General features: G+C 36.1%; 1 protein-coding gene across 1 annotated transcript in view; it reads left to right on the forward strand.

Moving 5' to 3' along the window:
* The window catches only part of CUL4A (cullin 4A), a 65,194-nt gene extending 45,927 nt beyond the window's left edge, over window positions 1–19,267 (forward strand). Inside the window, exons 11-20 of the mRNA XM_036753942.1 lie at window positions 174–366; window positions 2,087–2,191; window positions 2,546–2,656; window positions 2,766–2,851; window positions 2,959–3,066; window positions 4,565–4,678; window positions 6,111–6,216; window positions 12,516–12,688; window positions 15,442–15,594; window positions 17,790–19,267. Coding sequence (XP_036609837.1) covers window positions 174–366; window positions 2,087–2,191; window positions 2,546–2,656; window positions 2,766–2,851; window positions 2,959–3,066; window positions 4,565–4,678; window positions 6,111–6,216; window positions 12,516–12,688; window positions 15,442–15,594; window positions 17,790–17,885 — 1,245 coding nt within the window. The 3' untranslated portion in view covers window positions 17,886–19,267. The remainder of the gene's footprint in view (window positions 1–173; window positions 367–2,086; window positions 2,192–2,545; window positions 2,657–2,765; window positions 2,852–2,958; window positions 3,067–4,564; window positions 4,679–6,110; window positions 6,217–12,515; window positions 12,689–15,441; window positions 15,595–17,789) is intronic.
* Window positions 19,268–23,183: the final 3,916 nt, after the last annotated feature.

The following is a 23,183-nucleotide window of genomic DNA, read 5'->3' on the forward strand; positions in this document are numbered from 1 at the left end:
TAGACTTAGCACTTAAGTACCGAATTTGGAAAGTGGTTTCATTATAAAATTAACTTAAGGTTATTAAAAATTTATTTCTAAGTCCCTCTCTATCTTAAATTGTATGTTTGATATAACCATAAGAAAATAATTTTAGGTGCCATGTATGATGTAGTATTCATTTGTTTTTACAGACTTTTGGAACAACAATAGTGGTTAATCCTGAAAAGGACAAAGATATGGTGCAAGAACTACTAGATTTTAAGGATAAAGTGGACCACATCATAGAAATATGCTTTCAGAAAAATGAAAAATTCATTAACTTGATGAAAGAATCCTTTGAAACATTTATCAACAAGAGACCAAATAAGCCTGCAGAACTAATAGGTAAGAAAAAAAATATTTCCCTAAAACATCTTTTAAATGTTTTAGAAAAAATAAAGGAAAACTCAGGCAAAAGGCAAATTAGTTCAAACATGAATATAAAATATGTACAAGATTTATTCTACAAAAAAATTGTCTTTTTGGAGAAAAATTTATCGTACCCCTATCGTCATTCAAACTTGGATTTTCAAAGAAAAGCATTGTGATGAGAATAGATATTCCATTAAGAAATTTGAGTTTGGCTTCCAAAAGTAGAAATATTGAATGGAATGATGAATAAATGTTGCCCATTTAAGACTAACTTGGATACAAAATATTTCTTAATTTGTATAAGTTGCAATAATTTCAGAGCTGCAGTTGATGAAAGCTGAATGTGCCATGATGTATATAATTTCCCATCCAACTAACTGGAGGAAACTTTTATTAGGTTAATTTTATTGAGATGGCACGTTATATGTCATTACCTAGACTGTAGATAGTACAGCTGTGAGACATTGTATAATGTCCCAGATCTAGACCATCTCTCTCTTAAGGGGCACATTCTCATCACTGTTTTTGTATAATATAGTCCACTACAGGCTTAAATTAGATGAGATTTCACAAGCTAACAAGATTATTCACTGGGTGCTATTAAAGGTACCCTTGACTGTTTATACAAGAAAGAGAGCTACCTTTTTTTTTTTTAACTGGTACAGCTCTACTTATCAGAGAGAATCACTCTGTACTAATAACAAGAAGGCACATACTCTTGAGAGCACAATACCTTGAACATTGGTAGTATTTAGTAAATGTTTGTTGAATTGAGAGGAATAATTTCAAATGAAGACAAATTTAGAATCACTGCTTTATAAAACAATTAGCCACTGATGTCAGAATGTATAATTCAGGATTCCCCAGAAGCTTCATTTCTTTGGAGGCATTAAAAGAGTTCATAAAATATTTTCTTAAATTTGTGTATCACTTGGGAAAATTATTTTGGCATATTTAGTACGCCACCATCATCAATTTTGGTAACTAAGGATTCCTCTGGGTTTTATACTTACTGTCCCTCTGTGAGAGTGCTCTTTGTAGTTCATCTGCATTATCCTGAGAAAAGCCTTTATATGCACGTGTAGCACATGAGCAGAGCAGACAGTTTCTATTTAACTTTGCCAGCCCAAGACTCAAAGAAAGCCCTTTTTCCTTGGTAGGGAGAGGAAGTCATAAATTAGAGAAAATATAATCTGAAAATCCAGCACTTCAGTGTCATTATTAATGTATCATGATATGCCAGTGCATGATTACTTATTTAGTCCACTATATTCAAACCTCTCTTTGAAAATATTATTAACATCTTGACAACCAAGTGAAAAAGTATCATAAAATATGAAAATACCTTCCATTTCACAGTATATTATAATAATTGCTTGACCAGCTGTAATGTATAAAGAGCTGATCTTGGAGTCAGGAAAACAGTTCACATCTCACCTCTGATTCTCTAAGATCCTGTACAATCTCCATAACTTCAGTGATCCTCTCTCAAAGTATTAGTTGCAGAAGAGTGACTTATCTACATTGGTGCAGGGAGATTCACTCCTCACAGGAAGTTAGTTACCTATACCAATGAAATCAAAGATCTGAATCAAAACTATTTCAGAAATGATACTTGGTCTAATTATGTTTTTCTGGTTTTATATTTTAAGTGCATATATAAGAATAATTTTCAATTGTTTTGATATCTTAGCAAAACACGTTGATTCCAAGCTAAGAGCTGGTAATAAAGAAGCAACAGATGAAGAACTAGAACGAATTCTTGACAAAATCATGATAATATTCAGATTTATTCATGGTAAGAAATAACTTCTTACATTGAACAAAACTGTATCTTCAGAAATGTTAATAGTGTTGGATATTAAAATTCCTTTATTTGGGCCTGGTTTTTATTTATATTATTTTATTGAGCTAACAAGGTCAACCATGTGTAAATTATATCAATCAATATATTAATATTGATCAATATCAATATATTAATGAAAATATATCAAGAAACTGGGGAACTACAGTCATTTAAATGTCATAAAAGCTGATTTTATTCCTAAATAAATACTACTCAGGGATCTTTATATTGAAAAAATAGCTTTGAATATTAATTCCTCCTTATAACTCATGATGTAATTTTATTCTTATTTCGACTCATAAATAGGTAAAGATGTTTTTGAGGCATTTTATAAAAAAGATTTGGCGAAAAGACTTCTTGTTGGAAAAAGTGCTTCTGTTGATGCTGAAAAGTCTATGTTGTCGAAACTAAAGCATGGTGAGCAATTGCAACAATGAGATATTCTTTCCTATCTTTATTCTTGGAGATTCTTCACAATGACTGTTTTTACTTCTTTTACATTTCTTACAACCCTTTTGTGAGACAGAATGTGGTGCTGCTTTCACCAGCAAGTTGGAGGGGATGTTCAAGGATATGGAACTCTCTAAAGACATTATGATTCAGTTTAAACAGGTACGTTTTGTTGACTAAGTAGATGGGCAAACGATTTTTAAAATATTCATGTTTTAGTTATGGGAAAATTAAGTTATTTTAAAAATAATGAATGTACTTGTTTTTAGTACATGCAGAATCAAAGTGACCCAGGGAATATAGACCTGACAGTAAATATACTCACTATGGGATACTGGCCAACATACACACCCATGGAAGTGCATTTAACTCCAGAGGTAAGTGCTCTAAAAAGAAATATTATTTATAGTACATTGGTTGATAGTTTCTTGGAAGCAGAGTACGTCTAAGAGCTACCAGCTTAGTATGAATTCCTCTATGCAGATGTATACTGTTATATCAATTCTATCGTATCAATAATTCATTCATGTTATATCATTTGCCTATTGAATCAAGCCCTTAGGAGCTGTCTTTCCACCAATTCCTATTTCTCCCGTGGCTTATCACGATGTGATTTCCTCTTACCCTGATGATTGTAGAGGGAGGGCTTGAACATTGTCATGGAATGGCAGTGAATGGCATGTTGAACAAGACCCAAGCTGACCTCCATCCTCAGGCACCGTGTGCATGATCCTGGGCACCTGGGGCCTTGCTGTGGAGATAAGATAGTGTTTGGAAAGCATTTTTCAAATTCTAGTACACTATATAAATACGATTATTGTTGTTACTGTGATCGACATTTATGTAAATATCCCCTGCATGTACATCTGGGCGCTATGCAAAGCTGCCTTAAACTACCGCTGTTTCAGGGAGCTTGTAATTTAAGTTAGGACATTTATAGAGTGATAATATACCTACAAACTGAATAGATGGTTTTGTTGTTGTTGTTAATCATTTCAGTCCTGTCTGACTCTTTGTGACCCCATTTGGGGTTTTCTTGGCAAAGGTACCGGAGTGGTAAGTGTCTGTGGCTAGATATGGACTCAGGAAAATGAGTTTTCTTGATTCCAGGCCCAGAACTCTGTCCACCTTATTTAAACAAATTGGGGTGAAAGTAGAAATAATTATCCATTGGACACTTCATCGTTAACTTTATTAGCATACTGACCATCATGGGGTCAAATATGGATAATTCAGGGTAATTGATAATCATTATTATTAAAATTTTAAACTTAAATCCAGAGGATGTTGGGAGATTATATAAGTATTCTAAAGCACTGGGCTGTTTATACTGGTAGTAGTACCTTGAAAATGTCAGTTCACTTTCAATAGATTCAAAGTATCTTTTGTACAGTTGCTGAGAGGTATTGGCACTACTCACCTGTTTCTAGGGTACCAGAACCTCTCTATTTTTGCACAGTGTTCACAGCATAGCAAGGATTCTAGCAAAGGTTTCTTTAAACAAGTTTAAATAGATTCATTCTTTGGTTATCTATTTTTTATAGCATATAATTTTCCAGTTAGAAAATGACTGAACCGTGCATTGTTACTTTCAGAAATGGTGACATAAATAGCCAATAACACTTCTGACAACACCACCATCAAACAGAAAAGAAAAAATTTTATTCCATCTAAGTTAAAAAATAATTTTCATGAAAGCTATTTGAAGAAAACTAAGCTACTCTGAGTTATTCTTTTAAGTAAATCTGATATGTTTGTTTTTTTCATTTAAATCTAGACTATGAAGAACTCAGATTTCATCTAGTACAGTATTCTGATTTTTAGGTAAATAAAATTTTGCTTACATAAGTAAATTTTTTCCTTTTATATTGACAGATGGTTAAACTTCAAGAAGTATTTAAGACATTTTATCTTGGAAAGCACAGTGGTCGAAAGCTTCAATGGCAAACCACTTTGGGACATGCTGTTTTGAAAGCAGAATTCAAAGAAGTATGTTGATTGAGCATCTCTTTCACTTAGTGTTTGTTTCATAAGCATAATCATTTTATCAGGATTCTTAAAATTTTTTAAACAAATAAGATTTGTCCCTTCCCCTGTGGAAATACCAGTGTAAATAAAGTGGTGATTTTACTCTGGAACATAAGAAAAGGGAATCATTCGGTTGTGACACTTAATTCTATAAAGTAGACTGTGTTCCTTACCTTATGCATCTTTAGCAATTAAGGAACTGCCAAAGAAAGGGGGAAACAATACAAATACCTTGTCTTTAAAAATAAATTGGTTTGGTTTCTAATAAATTAAAACTTAGTGCTGTAATATTATACTTGCGATTAAAATTTAAACTTATGTCATGCTTTCTAAGGTATTAAATAACCAGAATGTTCCTCAGTTACGTTTTGTTCCGTCTTTATTGTTCTATATCAGACAAGGCAAGAACAATTATTTTCTGATTTATGTTAATGAAAATCTGGTATAAATTTTAAACATCAAAATAATGGCATGAGCTTTGATAACAATTTAATTTTTAAAGAGATGCTTTTGTGTGCATATGCCTAGTAATGTATCTTCTGTTTTGCCATATGCTTCTGACACATTGTATTTTTGTACAAATTCATTTTCTCTCTAAGTAGGCATGATAAAGTAATTCCGAATCAAAACTAACACAGACGATCTCACCTGTTTTATTTGGTAAAGAATTATTTCCTAAAAAAATTAACTAATCTCAGAGATTTTTTTCTTAGGGAAAAAAAAATATTGAAGCAAGTAAATGGAATCAAACTGAGCTTGTATTTGGTGGTGTACATCAGACTTATATGGGGAACGTGGGCTTAAATAAGAGTCTCATGCCATTTAATAGCAGCCTTTGGAAAGATAGTAAGGAAGTTAGTAATCAGTGACCTTTGGTTCCATTGATGTGAGAATTCCTTTCACCTATAAAGATGGCAGCCAGCTGCTAACATATCCTAAATGGGAATACTTAATAAAAATACATCATTTTTTTCTTCATAACTTTGATTCTCCCTTCTCTTCTCCCTCCTTCCTTTTCTTTTTTTTAAATGACTAAACCTGTGATTTCATTGGCTACCTCCTAGCAAGGAATTTCCTCTTAACAGTGCAGACAGGCTACAATTTATAACATGGTATTAGTGGTATTAAAGGGTCTAGGAATTTAGACACTGAGAGGTTGATACTTGAATCCAGGTCTTCTTAACTCTGGCCACTAAGCCACCCCCACCTTTCTTCTGTCATTTATTTTGTCTTTTATTCCTTCTTAAATCCTGTTGGTTGACTTTTGAAGAAAATGCCCATTGACTTTAGAAGGAACTCAGTAGGATGAGGACAAGAGATTAGCATGGGGTTGGAGGGGTGTACTGTTTCAGAAATAAATATTAATTTATTTACCTTTTTTTTTCCCCCTTAGGGAAAGAAGGAGTTTCAGGTGTCACTCTTCCAGACATTAGTGCTCCTCATGTTTAATGAAGGAGATGAATTCAGTTTTGAAGAAATAAAAATGGCTACTGGTGTAGGTAGGGAAAATGACTTTGTATATTCACATCTTCAAAGCATTTTTTGCTTCTGATGCTGCTCTAGATGCTGTATGATTCTACCCTATTTTCTTGAGGAGTTCAGTACCTATTTCACTTTCTCTCCTCCCTAAACTCTCACCTTGATGCTATGGGTTTGATCTTTCATGATGATACTACCTCAAACTCCCTTGGGAGCCGTCTCCAGTCATCCTGATCTATATCTTGTCACTGGACCCAGATGGCTCTGGAGGAGAAAGTGAGGCTGGTGATCTTGAACAGCCCTCCCTCACTCCAGGCCAATTTACTTGTAAGTCAGGGCGTCACCTTCCTGATGTCATGGTCCTCATTGAGAACAAAGAACAAACAACCACAACCTCAAACTCCCTGACCTCTCAACTCTTCCATCTTCTATGTCAGCTACTCAGGAATAGTCATACCCTAGGTCTCACCATTACCAACTTCTTTGATCAGAAAGTCAGAGAATCTTCTGTCTGACTATACCCTCTTAACATTCTCTCTCTTCCCTGTTCCTCACCCCTCCTAGGACGTAGTACTCAACCTCAAAGCAACTTCCTATCCCTCCCCCCTCTGAATAGTTATTGTTCTTCTATGACTTCTTTTCGCACCTTTCCAATACTGACCCTATAGTTAACCAATTCACCAACACCCTGTTCTCTCCTCTCATATACTCATCACTAACCCTATTGCTGCTTAACTCCTGCTAAAATCCAACTTCGGGTTGCTCGCACCATCTGTTTTTCTTTACTCCTACTGAAATGCATCAGAATGGAGTTTGAGAAAATCAGGTAATTGTGTTGATTGGGTGCATTATGAATTGTTATCTAACTTCAATTGGGCTCTCTCTGCAGTGAGGCAATGCTTTTATGACCCTAGTTAGTGTATTTGTTACTTTTCACAGAAACTAGCCTCTTCTATACATCTCCCTCTCCTATCCTTTCCACTGGAGATTATACGTTCTACTTTCCTGAGAAAATCAAGATTTTTTGAAATAGCTCTCTATTTTAATCTAAAAACCTAAACATCACTCCCCACTTTCTCTTTTCCCCATTTCTGATGAGATGGCCCTCCTTGCCAAAGCTAACCCTTCTAGATGCATCCTTGATTCTGTACTCTTCTCTACTCCGGCAAATTTCCCCCCTCAGTCATCCTTTCTCTCTCTTTGTAATCTTTAAGCTTGATTAATCCCTTCAGACATGTCTAAGTCTCCTTTACTCTTAAAAAACCTCCCTCAGACAGAGTGAATTGAGCAAAACCAAAAGAACAATTAAGAGATGCTTGGTCTTTGGAAGGAAAGTTATGGCAAATGAGGACAGCAGAGACACCACCTGGCTGACCAGGGTCCATATACTCAAAGCTATGGCTTTCCCATAGCAATATAATAGGCTGTGAGAGTTGGATTGTAAGGTAAACTGAGCACTGCAGAATCAACCCTTCTGAATTGTGGTTCTGGAGAAGGCTTTTTAAGAGTGCCTTGGATAGCAAGGAGATCAAATCAGTCAATACTTAAAGAAATTAATACAGGCTGTTCGCTGGATGATCAAGTACTGAAGTTTAAATGCTTCAGCCATATAATGGGAAAACATGACTTATTGGAAAAGACCCATTGAAAGGAAAAGGAAAAGGGGATGAGATGGATACATAATAATATCATGGAGAGAATAAACAGACTTGGACAGACATTGAGAGATAGTGAAGGATGGGAAGGCCTGGCGTGCTGTGGTCCAGGGAGGTCATGAAGAGTTGGACACATGAGTGTAAGGGATAAAAACTTTGATTGATAGCCTTAAGAACTCTGATGATTGGTATGGTGACCAGTCATGACTCCAGAAGTTCAGTGATGAAGTGTGCTTTCCACCGCTGGGTAGAGAAGTGATGGACTGTAGGTGCAGAGTAAACTGGAGAATTTCAGACATAACTAGTTCAGCAGAAATTCATCGCAGTATAATGGGTACAATTTTTATTTGTGGATGGGGGTGGTTATTGGGGATAGTGGGAAAGTAATGATAATGAGGCCAAGAAAAGGTAAACACACAGAAAAGAGTAGAAGGAAACCCCAGCAAGAACAGTGTGGAGTTGCCATATTAAATGTGTGTGCACAAGCACATGAGTGCTATGTGTGTCATGGGATAAAAACTTTCAGTAAACCCTAGAGCTGTGAACCTCTCTCTCTTTTCCCTAGAAAACCTGTCTGTGCTCATTGTCTCTACTTTCTCTTACTTGCTCTTCATTCCCTTGCACCCTGGCTTCTGACTTGTCCCTGAGGTGACACTGCTCTTTATAAAAGTTACCCGTGATTTATTTATTTATTTATTTAATGTTTTCAGTTTTCAGCATTGATTTCCACAAGATTCTGAATTACAAATTTTCTCCCCATTTCTACCCTCCCCTCCCATTCCAAGATGGCATATATTCCGATTGCCCCATTTCCCAGTCAGCCCTTCCTTCTGTCACCCCACTCCCCCCATCCCCTTTTCCCTTACTTAATTGTAGGGCAAGATAGATTTCTGTGCCCTAACATCTGCTTTTAAAACTTTGAGTTGCAAATTCTCTCCCCTCTGCCCTCCCCACCCACCCTCCCTAAGAAGGCAAGCAATTCAACATAGGCCACATGTGTATCATTATGTAAAACCCTTCCACAATATTCATGTTTTGAAAGACTAACTATATTTTGCTCCTTCCCATCCTGTCCCCCTTTATTCAATTTTCTCTCTTGACCCTGTCCCTTTTCAAAAGTGTTTGTTTTTGATTACTTCCTCCCCCATCTGCCCTCCCTTCTATCGTCCCCCCCCTTTTTTTAATCCCCTTCCTCCTCCTTTCCTGTGGAGTAAGATACCCAATTGAGTGTGTATGTTATTCCCTCCTCAAGTCACATCCAATGAGAGCGAGATTCACTCATTCTCCCTCACCTGCCTCCTATTCCCTTCCAATGAACTGCTTTTTCTTGCCACTTTTATGTGAGATAATTTACCCCATTCTATCTCTCCCTTTCTCCTTCTCTCAATATATTCCTCTCTCATCCCTTGATTTTATTTTTTTAGCTATCATCCCTTCATATTTGACTCACCTTGCGCCCTCTGTTCATGTGTGTGTGTGTGTGTGTGTGTGTGTGTGTGTGTATTCCCTTCAGCTATTCCTGATACTGAGGTCTCATGAATTACACACATCATCTTTCCATGTAGGAATGTAAACAAAACACTTCAACTTAGTAAGTCCCTTATTATTTCTCTTTCTTGTTTACCTTTTCATGCTTCTCTTGATTCTTGTGTTTGAAAGTCAAATTTTCTATTCAGCTCTGGTCTTTTCACTGAGAAAGCTTGAAAGTCCTCTATTCTATTAAAAGACCGTATTTTGCCTTGGAGCATGATACTCAGTTTTGCTGGTTAGGTGATTCTTGGTTTTAATCCTAGCTCCATTGACCCAGAATATCATATTCCAGGCCCTTCAATCCCTTAATGTAGAAGCTGCTAGATCTTGTGTTGTCCTGATTGTGTTTCCACAATACTCAAATTGTTTCTTTCTGGCTGCTTGCAGTACTTTCTCCTTATCTGGGAGCTCTGGAATTTGGCTATAATATTCCTAGGGGTTTTCTTTTGGGATCTTTTTCAGGAGGTGATCGATGGATTCTTTCCATTTCTATTTTACACTCTGACTCTGGACTATCAGGGCAGTTCTCATTGATAATTTCTTGAAAGATGATATCTAGGCTCTTTTTTTGATCATGGCTTTCAGATAGTCCAGTAATTTTTAAGTTATCCCTCCTGGATCTATTCTCCAGGTCAGTGGTTTTTCCAGTGAGATATTTCACATTGTCTTCCATTTTTTCATTCCTTTGGTTCTGTTTTATAATATCTTGATTTCTCATAAAGTCACTAGCTTCCACTTGCTCCAATCTAATTTTTAAGGTAGTATTTTCTTCACTGGTCTTTTGACCCTCCTTTTCCATTTGGCTAATTCTGCCTTTGAAGGCATTCTTCTCATTGGCTTTTTGGAGCTCTTTTGCCATTTGAGTTATGGTGTTATTTTCTTCAGTATTTTTTTGGGTCTCCTTTAGCAAGTAATTGACTTGTTTTTCATAGTTTTCCTGCATCACTCTCATTTCTCTTCCCAATTTCTCCTCTAACTTGCTTTTCCAAATCGTTTTTGAGCTCTTCCATGGCCTGAGGCCAATTCATATTTTTCTTGGAGGCTTTTGATATAGCCTCTCTGACTTTGTTGACTTCTTCTGGCTGTATGTTTGGTCTTCTTTGTCACCAAAAAAAGATATCCAAAGTCTGAGTCTGAATCTGAGACTGTTTTCGCTGCCTGTTTGTGTTCCCAGCCAACTGCTTGACCCTTGAGTTTTTGGTTGGGGTACAGCTGCTTGTAGAGTAGTGAGTACTTTGTCCCAAGCTTGAAGGGCTGTGCTGCTATTTTCAGAGCTACTTCTACACAGCAAGCTCTGCCACACCAGCGCTCCTTCTCCCCCAAGAACTGCCAACCAGGATTGCAGCCCAGATCCAGGCAGGGCAAAGCAGGCTTTGCACTCCCTCTCTAATCTGCTGCTTAATTCCTCCCACCAGGTGTGCCTGGGGCCAGAAACCACCATAGCTGGTGCTCTGGAAGCAGCCTCAGAGCTGCACCACCTCTGCACCCCCGGGGTAGTGGCCAACCTCGAACTCCTTTCACTCTGTCCCAGCAGCTTTCCCCGCTAACCTTCTCTTGTCTTTGGCATTTGTGGGGTGAGAAGTCTGGTAACTGCCACAGCTCACTGATTCAGGGCGCTAGGGCCTGTTCCGCCTGACTCCCTGTCTGGTTGGTCCTGGTGCAGCCCACACTGGGCTCTGCTCCGCTCGGCTCCCAGTTTGTGGGATAGACCTTATCCAGCAACCATTCAGGCTGTCTTGGGCTGGAGCCCTGCTTCCCTCTGCTATTTTGTGGGTTCTGCAGCTCTAGATTTTGTTCAGAGCCATTTTTTGTGGGTGTTTGGAGGGACCTAGGGGAGAGCTTAAGCGAGGCTCTGCTTTCCGGCCGCCATCTTGGCCCTGCCCCCCTACCCATGATTTCTTAATTGCCAAATCTGCTAGTCTTTTCTCACTTCTCATTCTTGACCTCTGCTACATTTGATGTTATTATCATTCTCTCCTCCTGGACGCACGAATGGGGAGTTTCATTACTCTCCTAGGCCACCTTCTACTTCCACTTCTTACTACCTTCTCAGTCTTGGAACAGAACTCTTAACTGAGTGGTCCCCAAGACCCTAGCTGTGTGACCCCTAGGCAAGTCATTTAATCTCCCTCAGCTTCAGTTTCCTCATCTATAAAATGGGAATAAATTATTTTACCTACCTCGCAGATAATTTCTACATAGACGAATCACAGATACATATATAGATGTAGATACGTATGTACGTATGTAGCTGATCCTCATCACTCCCCTGAGCTTCAGTCGCACGTGACCAGCTGTCTGATAGACATTTCAAACTGACTGTTTGGGAGAGATCTCAAACTTACTGTGTTCCAAGTAGAGCTATTCTTTGTCTCCCAGATGCATGATCTTTGAATTACTCCCAACACCTCCCTCTCACTCACCTCACATAATGATTTGGTTTCCAGATCAAGCCATTTTCCCTTCCCGATCCCTCCTATCTGTCCTCTCACATGACTTACGTGGGGGTTGAAATGCCCTCTCTTCACACAGTTACCAACTTGGTGTAGGCTTGCATTCCCTCTCATCTAGAGCACTATAGGGGCTTCTAATCCGTATCTTTGCTTCAAGTCTCACAGTCGCCAAACTGGTTTTCCTGCAACGTGTATCTGACTTACCCCTACCCTATTCAGTAAACTCCAGTGATACCTTGTTTCCTCTAGATAAAATAAAGATTCCTCTGTTTGACTTTGAAAGCCATTAATAACTTGGCCCCACCCTTTCTCTCCAGCTTCATTATATCTACTTCCCTTCCTGTACTCCTCCTGATCCAGACAAACTGGCCTTCTCTCTGTTCCTCCCTCATGGTACTCCATCTCTTGCCCCCAATGCCTTTGCAATGTATGCCTCCCATGCCTGAAATGCCCTCTTCTCTCCACCTCCTAATGGTGCTCACCTTCAAGGCTGCTCACACAGCACCTTACAGTACCTGGCACATAGTAGGTATGTAACAAAACTTGATTGATATGTAAACCAGGTCCTCTTATATGTAAAATGGTGATTCCTTAATAGTATTATTAGAATGATATTAAGTAATTATAAATGTATTATTCAATTAAGTTTCAGGTTGTAACTATCTTTTTTCCTATGTACAGAGGATAGTGAATTGCGAAGAACCTTACAGTCTTTGGCTTGTGGTAAAGCACGAGTACTGATTAAAAGTCCAAAAGGCAAGGATGTAGATGATGGAGACAAATTCATCTTTAATGGAGATTTCAAGCACAAATTGTTTAGAATAAAGATAAATCAAATCCAGATGAAAGAAACTGTATGTATTACATTCTGTATTTATTTTTATATCCTTATGATGTACTTACTAAGGAGTCAGTTCATTTATTTTATGGTCAAATTTTCCTTGTATTAGTACAGGTCAAAAGTATATGCTAAAGCATACTATATTGTGACTGCATTAGATTTTTTTTAAAATAGATTTTAATGTTCATCATAACTGATAAAAGCTGACTATCCATAATGTATAAGAAACTGATATAAACATAGTCAATAATGTAATTCTCCTTTAGTGACTGTTCCGACCCTCCTCCTTCTGTTCAGAACTCGAGGCCTCATCCCTGTAAATCAGCAGTAGAAAGTTTCCTCCGGGAGATTCTGACTTTATCTCAGTTGTAGGATTTGCTGTTCCTGGGCTCAGCCCTGTCAGTGTTCTTTAGCCCTAATTTCCTCCCCAGTCTCCTTAGTACAGGTACTCAGACCCACTGGGACATTTTTGTCTATCTGTTCTTATCCCACAACATTCCTCGTTTCCATGATGATCTGAGGGGCCCAAACACAAGCCAAGATCAATCCCAAGTTTGGGGGTTCTTCAGGAAGTAGGGTCCAGGCCATTTCCTAGGTATGGGTTTCTAGGCTCAGCTTCAGGTGTCATTCTCATAATTTTCATAACAAACATAAATATGAGAAAAAAATTATGAAAAGTAGGGGCCTAAGCAGACTTTTTATGTTTTAACATTATGGAAAATAGAGAGATGGATAGTTTCACTATAAATAATTTTAAGTATGTGGACTGTGTCCATTCAGGGAAGCAGAGACAAATAGAGCAGATATATATACACATATATACATACATATATGAAATAATCCTAAATGGTAAAATGACAATATAAAAAGCACAGGATTTAGATTCCAAGTACCTATATCCAAATCCTAACCCTGTGTGTAACTTACTGCCTGTGTGGTATCCAGCAGGTCACTTTAACATTTCCAAGCCAGGGAAAAGAAAGCTAAGTTAAATTATCTCTATAGTCCTTACCAGATTTGAATCTACAAACCTGTGAAAATTATAGTAAAGGAAGATACTTTCCATTGAATATGCTTTATAGTTTGGTTATAAGATATAATGAATTATACTCAATGCAAAGAAAAGCCAACAAAATAAAACTATTTGGGTATTTCTGGTCTGTTTTAGTAGAATTTGACCTTTGTTATGTCATTTACTCGAGTATAGTGTTGAAATCCCTTGTCCCTCAGAGTGTATGGGCTTTTGAAGAACCAGAGTAGGGCTTTTTTTTTTTTAAATTAAAAAAGAGAATGAGTTTTTTAAAAGGCTTTTTATTATTGTTATTATCTAATCTTGGAATTGAAAATAACTTCCCCTAAATATTTTTACCTGGGCTTAGCATTGTGTAGCATGTGTTATTTGTATATAAAAGAAAATAGAAATCTGGTTTTTAGTTTCTTAAGATTTATATCACTTTCTTACATGAATTAAACTAAGAGCTTTCTTTGTAAATTCAGAAAATCATTGCATAAATAATTTTTTAAAACATAGAATTCAAATATTAGACCACTATCCTTATTCAAGACACTGCCTTGTTTATATACCTAGAGTTGTTACAAATGGCAAAATGAAGAGGTTCAGATAAGAAATGTCCTAAAATTCTTGCATAAATAAAAATTAATTATATATGTAGATTGCTGGTTTATTGCCTTGACTGAAATGTTCTTTCATAGTGCAGTTAGGTTTACATATCCATGTGTCCATAGACATAGAGTTGTAAATTAAAAGGAACCTTCAGCCTCATCTAGTCCAACCCCCTCATTTTCATGAGGAAACCCAGAGGAGGGGGAAATGACTTACCCAAGACCATACTGGGAGTGATAAGTGCTGTAACTCCAGATCCTGTGCTCTTTCCCACTGTACCACATTCCTCCATTAAGCACCCCACCCAGTTCTTATCTATGAAATGTTCAGTTGGGATATGTTCAGATTGATAGTTCTACTCTACACATGAGAGGCAACAATTCAGAGTGCTGTCGAGTCAGGAAGACCTTTGGTCACCTCAGCCTCCCTGAGCCTTGATTTCCTCATCTGTAAAATGGGAATGATCCTTCACATCATTATTGTGATAAACTAAAAATATGTCTAAAATAATATATGCAAACTATGCATATATAAATATGTATATAAAATAATATGAACTAACTTGCTAAATCTAGAGTGTTCTATGAATGTCCATTATTATTAGTTCTTTTCCATAGTAGACATTTAATCTATTGATTTCAGTATTTTTTTTCTAGGGTAAGAAAAAAAGGTTTTAAATGATTTTAATGGTACTTATTTTAAGATATACAGAGGCAGTTAGGTAGCACATTTTTAGCACATTAAATAGAGTACAGGGGCCTTGAATCAGAAGGAACTAAGTTCTAATTCAGTCTCATACACTTAACCAGCTGTGTGGTCTTGGGTAAGTCACTTAACTTCTATCTGAATCAGTTTTCTCAGCTTTAAAATGGAGAGGATAATAGCACCTACTTCCCAGGGTTGTGAGAATCAAATGAGGTAATATTTGTGAAGTGCCTGACATATAGTAGGTGTTATATCATTATTACTTAATGAATTAAAAATTGGTTTCATTAAAAATCTGAAAATTCAGAACGAAATAATCTTTGTCTGATTTGTGATTTGGCCGGCCACGTAAAGTTTTTTCCTCTAAAATTCAGGGATGTTAAGGAACTAATTTTGAAAAGTTTCCTGTATTTGATTATTTTATTATTAAACTTTAGGTTGAAGAACAAGTTAGCACCACAGAACGAGTGTTTCAGGATAGGCAGTATCAGATCGATGCCGCTATTGTACGAATAATGAAGATGAGGAAGACCCTTGGTCATAATCTTCTAGTTTCTGAATTGTATAATCAGCTGAAATTTCCAGTAAAGGTAAATATAACATCCAAATTGAATTACACTCATAATACTGTACTAAGTTTTTCCATTTTACGTTAGCACCTTCTAGAATATTTTCTATAGAACTTGGGAAAGAATGCAGAGGATAACAGAAATGATTAAAGGTGAGGAAGGTAAAGTGGCACAGCATGTTAGTCTCTTTCTGCTCAATCCTGTTTCCAGGATCCTAACCTGAATTTTTCTGGAACTGGCTTTTGATTCTTTTTGCATTGTGCTCTCAGATTTGGTTCACTCTCTTTGCTGCACAATCAGCTGCAAAAGTAAAGAAAGCATCACCAAGTGAATTCTAAATGTGTTTATCAGCCTTAACAATTTTACAGCACTAGTAGACCTAAGTTTTGATATCTACTGAGTAAAATATTTGGCTGCTCTGATTTCAACAAGGAGCTAATAATTAATCCATAATCATATAGCAAGTAATATCAGGATTAGTGGTGGTGTATCTAACTTATGCCAATTGGAAAAAAGCTGGATTACTTAATAGAGGTGCTCTTATTCACCCTCTTTTTAGTAGTCATACTTGTTGATGACAAAAATGTTCAGTGATGTGCAAATTAAACCAAGATAGAGAAAATTGAGCATTCTGAAAATATTTCATTACTAAATTTCCATTATCTTTTTCTAATATCTCTGTTCTTCTCTGCTGCCCTGCCTTCCTATGTTTTCTTCTTCCCATCCATCTCACGTCTTTCATATCTCCCTTTCTAAGTAATTATAACACTTGGCTCTTGTGGAAGAGGAGTTTATAGAATTGGAGCCCTTTAATTGGATGACAGTTATTATGTATCCTGATGATGCCAAACCTATGAATACGAAAGGTCTTTTTTAACACAGAAAAATTTTATGAATCCCCACTTGAATGATAGCTATGGTATTTTCATCTGTTGTTTGAGAGAATAGATGGCAAAAAGGTATTATGAATTCATTTGTGCTTTTTAATTTGAATCGCACATCACAACAGCAAAAATAATGCCTGAATGTGTGAAACAGTTTTTAATCTAAAGAAGGTATTGTTTATCCCATTGATCCCTATTTTTAAATGTGAACTTTCCATTATTAATCTGACAACATTATCAATAAGGGTTAGAATATGGTATAGAAGCAGAGGTGGTTTTCTGATGTCTATTTATATGAACTTCTCTGTCATAAACATTACACATCTGTTGTATGTCAGATATCTTGTACACCTGTAACACTTCCAAGAATCCATTATTTGAACAGCATGTGAATGTTTCTTCCCCTGAAACATTTCAGGCCCTTTTTACCTTTATGGGTGATTTTTACGAGTTGCTGTGACCAAAAAAAACAAATCACATTGTCACCAAGTTTAGCCAGTCTCTTATTTTGAAAACTTTTTAATTTGGTAAGACCTACCAGGACTCACACTGTGATTTCATAGACTTGAAGAACTCACTCTCATCCCCCACATGAGTGGGGGAATCTGTCATAGACTAAATATTACAAATAAATACAGATGTTTTATATTTAATATGACATAATAAAATAGCTTCTTGGACTTATAGAAACACCTACATGTCTTGGTTTATTTTCAAAAACTTGTAAATTTAAGTAAGGATTTTCATAGCACTATCTACTCTCATTCTAGACACTAACTTATGGTAATAATAGATCAGTTTAGATTTGCAGCCCACATATAAGACTTAAATTTCATCTTAGATTTTATCCTTATTTTTCATGTGGCAAAAAGACCTTTAAGAATTCTTATGTTTTCCAGTATATATTTGTGCTTCCTCCAAGCTTCATGTGATCTACAAATTGTTAGCATGCCATCTGTATCTTCGTCCAAGTAATTGATAAAAACGTTGAACAGAACTGAGCTTTATTCCATTGTCCAAGAAAGGTCTCTGCAATGACATAACAAAGTTTATGCACTGATTAGTAACTACTAAGCAATTTTTATATTTCACATCAACCATCACTTTTATAAGGAAAAACTTTCAAGAGAAATAATAATAATAGCTGGTTATAACAGGACTTAAGCTATCATTTAGCATATGAACTTTGGGGTTAATGATACATACACAGGAAGATTCATAAATTCACTAATCGTTTTTCTAAGAGCAAATATAAAGGTGGATATTAAGACATTGCCCCTTTTAAATCATCTCCTATATTAGGAAATCTAACACCACTATATTCTCTTATAGCCTGGAGATTTGAAAAAGAGAATTGAATCTCTAATAGACAGAGACTATATGGAAAGAGACAAAGACAACCCTAATCAGTACCACTATGTTGCATAATGAAGACGACAACAGACTGTTTTTCATAAAACACTAGAATGTATCTTCAGGACACTGAAACATACCGATGCTGTTTCCAGACCTACTTTCAGCAGATTTTCAGGTTGATGCATATGGTTCAATCAAGCTGCATGCACTGCTGTGGATGAAAAGCAAAGGAAATGTTTCTTGGATCATCCTTTACAAGGCTTAGTGATTTTAAGATGGTATACATCTCTCCTTCCCTACCCCCACCCCCAATCTTCCTCTTATTCTGTTAGACCATTAAGATTGTTTCTGTTGCTCTGTACAAAATAATTTTGAGGTTGGACAGGAAGATACCAATTAAAAGACATTTCCTCTTGTGGACTTTTTTCTGTGACAAAACACCGAAAGTTTGGTTTGGATTTGTGTGTGATCATGAATGCACATCATTTAAAAAAAAAAAAAGACCCTAAATGCTGCATTCTCTAGCTACAAAGATTACTTAGGTATCTACAAAAACAAGAAACCTTAATTGATGAATACTTAGACAGAAACAATTCAGTGTTGAAATACACTGACTTTTGAATTATGCACCATGAATACCAGTATCTACTTCTGTTTCATTTATTTTCAGGTAGTTTTAAACTTTGCAGACTGGTTTTTTATAAATCAGGTTTCTAAGTAAGATCTCTAAAGTGCCAAGAGGATGCTTATGTTTAAATATAGTGCACCATCAGATTCTTTATTTTAGCTACGGTATTCATTTGTGAATTTCCTGTTTGGGATTTGTGTTTTTTGGTTTGTTCTTTTTTGTTTGACATTTTAAGATTGAGTCTAGCGGACCCAGTTTTTTGCATTAGGGTCACTGCTATTTGATTTTATTTACTGTAACTATAGTATTGCTACAGTAAACCTTGGTTCTGTTTTTACAGTCATGCACAAGGATAGTAATCATACTGTGTGCTCTACCACTGTAAAAAAAAAAAAGTTTATCAAAGGCTTTTAAAAGTCTCAATGTTGTGAAAGCAGAGGTTATTTTGTCTAGAGAGGCTAAAAGAATTTTGTTGGTATCTTGTTTCATATTGTATATATGTAAGTGGGTTTGAATTAAAGAATGAAAGTTATGTAGCTATATAGTATGGTAACTATGAGCAAGATACTTTTTGTGATATCATTTACAAGTACCTCTGTATATTTTACCGGATTTGCATAATAGCATGTTTCATTTTGATTAAAAGCTACCAAAGGAGTTTTGATCATGACATAAGTGTTTAAGCAATACTTTTCAGAAAATACTAAATTTATGTAATTTGATTTTGTGCACAATTAAATCCCCCTTTTAAAACATGCATTGTTTAAAATGTGACATCTTATGGATTTTCGTATTAAAGTCCTCATTCTTTCTTCAGGCATCATCATTTCTATTGCTTTTATTTCTTTTCTTGGTTCTACAGGATATAGTATATAGAAGCCAAATAGATTTCTGCTGCATATATATTAAGTTCAAGAACTATGTCTAGAGATTGTTAATATTGTAATTTAATGTAGACTTATATTTTGAATAAAATTAGTTTAATTTGCCTAAAGATTACAAAAATAAAATTTTGTGATATGTGAAACACAAATTTCTCACAACTTTTTAGCCATCAATGGTGCAAGCACCAGGCAGTCTCAGTTTTGGCTAAGCTACATAGCTCTACATAGATTTAGAATACCCCTCTCCAAAAAAAAGGAGCAGACAGCGTCAGTGACTATAAAGACCAGTTCATTCTTCCCTAATCATGTCTTACCATACACTGCCTTGAGGGAAGGAAAATGATGGCAATGTTGCTGAAATTTTTTATTTTCCCCATGACCTCAAATAGCTGTTGACACGTTTTGATACTCTTATTTTGGCTAGTTAGATTTTTATTGCCACTGTGTTCAGAAATGACCCTCTTTTTCTGCTATGACTGGTAAATCCCCATCTTTGAGCTGTAAACACTAGTTCCAATTCCATTTTTTCCTAAGTTTGTTAGTGTCATTTAAAAATCCTGTCCTCCAGTTTTGTTTTGTTTTTTACCTATCCATAAGATGAATCAACAGATAACCTGTGACAGTGGAATCCGCAAAGTTTAATTCTCATGAGAAGCACTATTTTATTCTGTAGTAAAAAAATTTCATTGTACGTGTCCATCCTCAGTGTTTGAAAAGTTGTTCTGTGTAGAGTGATAGGTACATTGTTGCATTCCATACTCAAAGATGCTACGCTTGAAAGGAGTAGCTAATTTCCTAACAAATTCTGAAAAACATCATCTCAGCCAATTTAAATTATATATCCTTTTTCCTTTCCCTTCTCCCCTCTCCCCATTTCTGTTCTCACCAGTTTTCTTTTGTTTCGTATTTTGTCAAGTCCTTTTTAGCAAGATGTAGCACCAATAAAATTAGATTAGTGCTAAATGCAAACATTTGCATTTTTGAAGGAAAAAGTTTAATCGAGTCACATAATAAAGATAATGCAAATTAGCTCTGTATATAAAAGTTGTCATTTTCTTTTTCAATAATCATCTCAATAAACATGATAATTTGGCTATGCCAGGAAGGTAAAAATTCAAGGAAAATTCTTATAGTTCATTTTATAACTTCATTAGGCTGAGTTTTTTTAAAGTATTTTTCTAACATTCAAAACATTTTAAATCAATTTTAGTATCATACTGCTATTATGTCTTCTTAAAAATGTCTATGCTATCACTAGTGGCACTTAGAAAATAACATTACAGAAATTGAGAGTATCCTTTTTCCCACATTAACAATAACTGGAGAGTGAGTTGATAGTGTCAGAGAGAGTATCTTGAAGGGACCAGGGAAGTCTTTACTCATCTGTAAAATGGGGATAATATCTGCATTATCTTACAAGGTAGTACTGATAAATGAAATAATGTATATAAAATCATTTTCAGTACTTATAGAAATTTGAGCTTATTACTCTATACTTAAGGAGCAGGAAGAGGATGAACCAGCAAAAGAGAGAGGAGCAATCTGGTATCCTAAGAGACTACTGTCACATAAACCAAGAGAAAGGACTATGTAGGCATAGAGTTGCCAATAGTCTAAAGTGCTGCAGAATGTGCATGGTAGTGCTTCAAAAAAGCTATCATACTGATTAAAAGGTCATCGGTATCCTTTGAGAGAGCCTCATCAGGGTGGGGTCAGAAATTACAAGAGATCTTGCTACTCTTTGTAAGTCTTAGGACTTAGGCCATGAAAGAGAAGGGATATAGGACAAAAAGCCTGACAGCATTATTGAAAGGCAGTTTTAGGGGGGAAAGGGGATCCTAAGCCTGTTAATAAGCACTTATCATATGCACGTATTACTTGCCTAGCACTGTGTGAGCACGTTTGTAGGCAGCGAGGAAGGAAGAAGTATATAGGAAGATATTGAAGAGATTGAGAAAGAGGAATAATTGATAATAGAATGAGGTCCCAGGAAAAACCACCGTATCTGTGAGACTGATGTTTAAAGGAGAGGATAAATGAACATAAAGAGAAGCTTTGAAGAGAAAATGAAGAGTCTAAAAAAGTAAGAGATGAGTCATGCTGAAAAGGAGGAGGGGAATAAGAGTGGAACCTAGGGAGAGATGAGGTTTGGGACAGTTATTATAGCAAGTGTAATAGGTAGTAAATCAAATATGTAACCTACCTTGTATAGGTGAGGGCCTAGTTGACAGCATTAATTGGTGATAGACAATGCGTCACTTTCTGATTTCTTCTAGGAATATTGAGTAATATGGGTTAGGAGCACAGAAAGCAGTTGGTGAGGATGACCTGGGATTGAAGATCAGGGGATTCAAGTGTGGAGAATAGTGTCTTACAGAACTATCATTGAGTCTATGCTGTGAAAAGAAGAATCTACAATCCTACTTTTAGCTTCCAAAGAAGAAGGCTGTGTGGCAAAAGGAGCTATTAAAAGGAAATGGTCAAAGTGGTTAGGATGACTTGTGAAGACAAAAATTAAATGTGGAAGAACTTCAAGAAAAGTGGAAGGAGAAAAAGAATTGAGAGAAAACTTGAAGAAAAGGGTATCAAGGAGTAGGTCATAAGGGAAAGGTAAGTGAAATGGTAAAAATGGCGGAGCAAAGAAAACTAGTTAGACCCACCTGCCATATTGCTGAGAGAAAGGAAAGGAAGGTATAAATGTCAAGTTCATAGGTTCTCACAGTGGGCACTAGCACCCCCAAGGAGGCACTGGTATGATGCACGGAGGGTGGTCATAGCCTCGGGTGCATTTGGGGGCATTGAATAAAAACAAGGGGGTGGTAGAAGCATAAGGAAAGAAGAATATTTTGAAAAAGCTATTGTACCGGTTTCATCTGTTGTGTAACAGAGTTAAAGTCATAGTGATTATACATTATTTTCCAAATAAACACACAAAATGCAAGTTATAACCCATCAGGTCAAGTCCACTGACAGTTCTTAACAAGCAAGTGTTGGCAGGCAGCACATTGTCTTTAGAAAGTCCAACATTCGTCATGTAATGACTTGTTTATGATATGATACTATATTGCATCATCAAAATTTCAGTGCAGGAAAAAACCCCACAAATTTATAATTATTAAATTTAAGATGTATCATTTTAAAATATATATTTTTTATGTTTTTCTAAATGACTCAAATTTTAAAGATTAAAAGGTTAAAGAAAATAGATTTACCGGGGAGTGCTGAGTAATTTTTTTTTAAAAGGGGAGGTAGGTCAAATAAGTTTGGGAACCCCTGGTAAGATAAAAGGGTAACAGTAAGGATATAAAGGTTTTAAAGAAGTTCTTAGTGAACTATCCCACCTACAACCAATTAGGAAGACAAAAGCTGAATATTCTAAACCAATATGGAAATAATGGGCAATCTGCATTGCATTCATTGTTCTTGGCATATCAACTGACTAGAGATTAAATATGAGAGAACTTGAAGAAAAGTGGAAGGAGAAAAAGAGAAAGACTTGAAGAAAAGGACTGAAGGAGCAGGTAGTTCATAAGGGAAGGTAAGTCAAGGGAATGAACTGGTAAAAAAACATCAGTTGGCAGAAGGAAAGGAAATTCTGTTCCTCCTCAGTCCAGCTTATCTCTAACACTTTATCAAGTGTTCAAAAATAAAAGGATGGAATTGGGGCTTCTAACAGTATGAACACAAAAGCTTAGGATAATCCTGTAAAAATCATGTTAGTGCCAAAGCTTGGAATGAGCTGGAGCTAACCAAGAAAGCTAAAAACAGGAGGGTTTGGGACTTGGAAGTTATTTAAGTTCCCCAGTTAAAAAAAAAAAAAAGGATTGGACCACTATTCTGAGGAGAGAGGACATTGAT

This window comes from Trichosurus vulpecula, chromosome 4 (genome assembly GCF_011100635.1).
Source record: "Trichosurus vulpecula isolate mTriVul1 chromosome 4, mTriVul1.pri, whole genome shotgun sequence".
In the NCBI taxonomy this organism is placed as follows: domain Eukaryota; kingdom Metazoa; phylum Chordata; class Mammalia; order Diprotodontia; family Phalangeridae; genus Trichosurus; species Trichosurus vulpecula.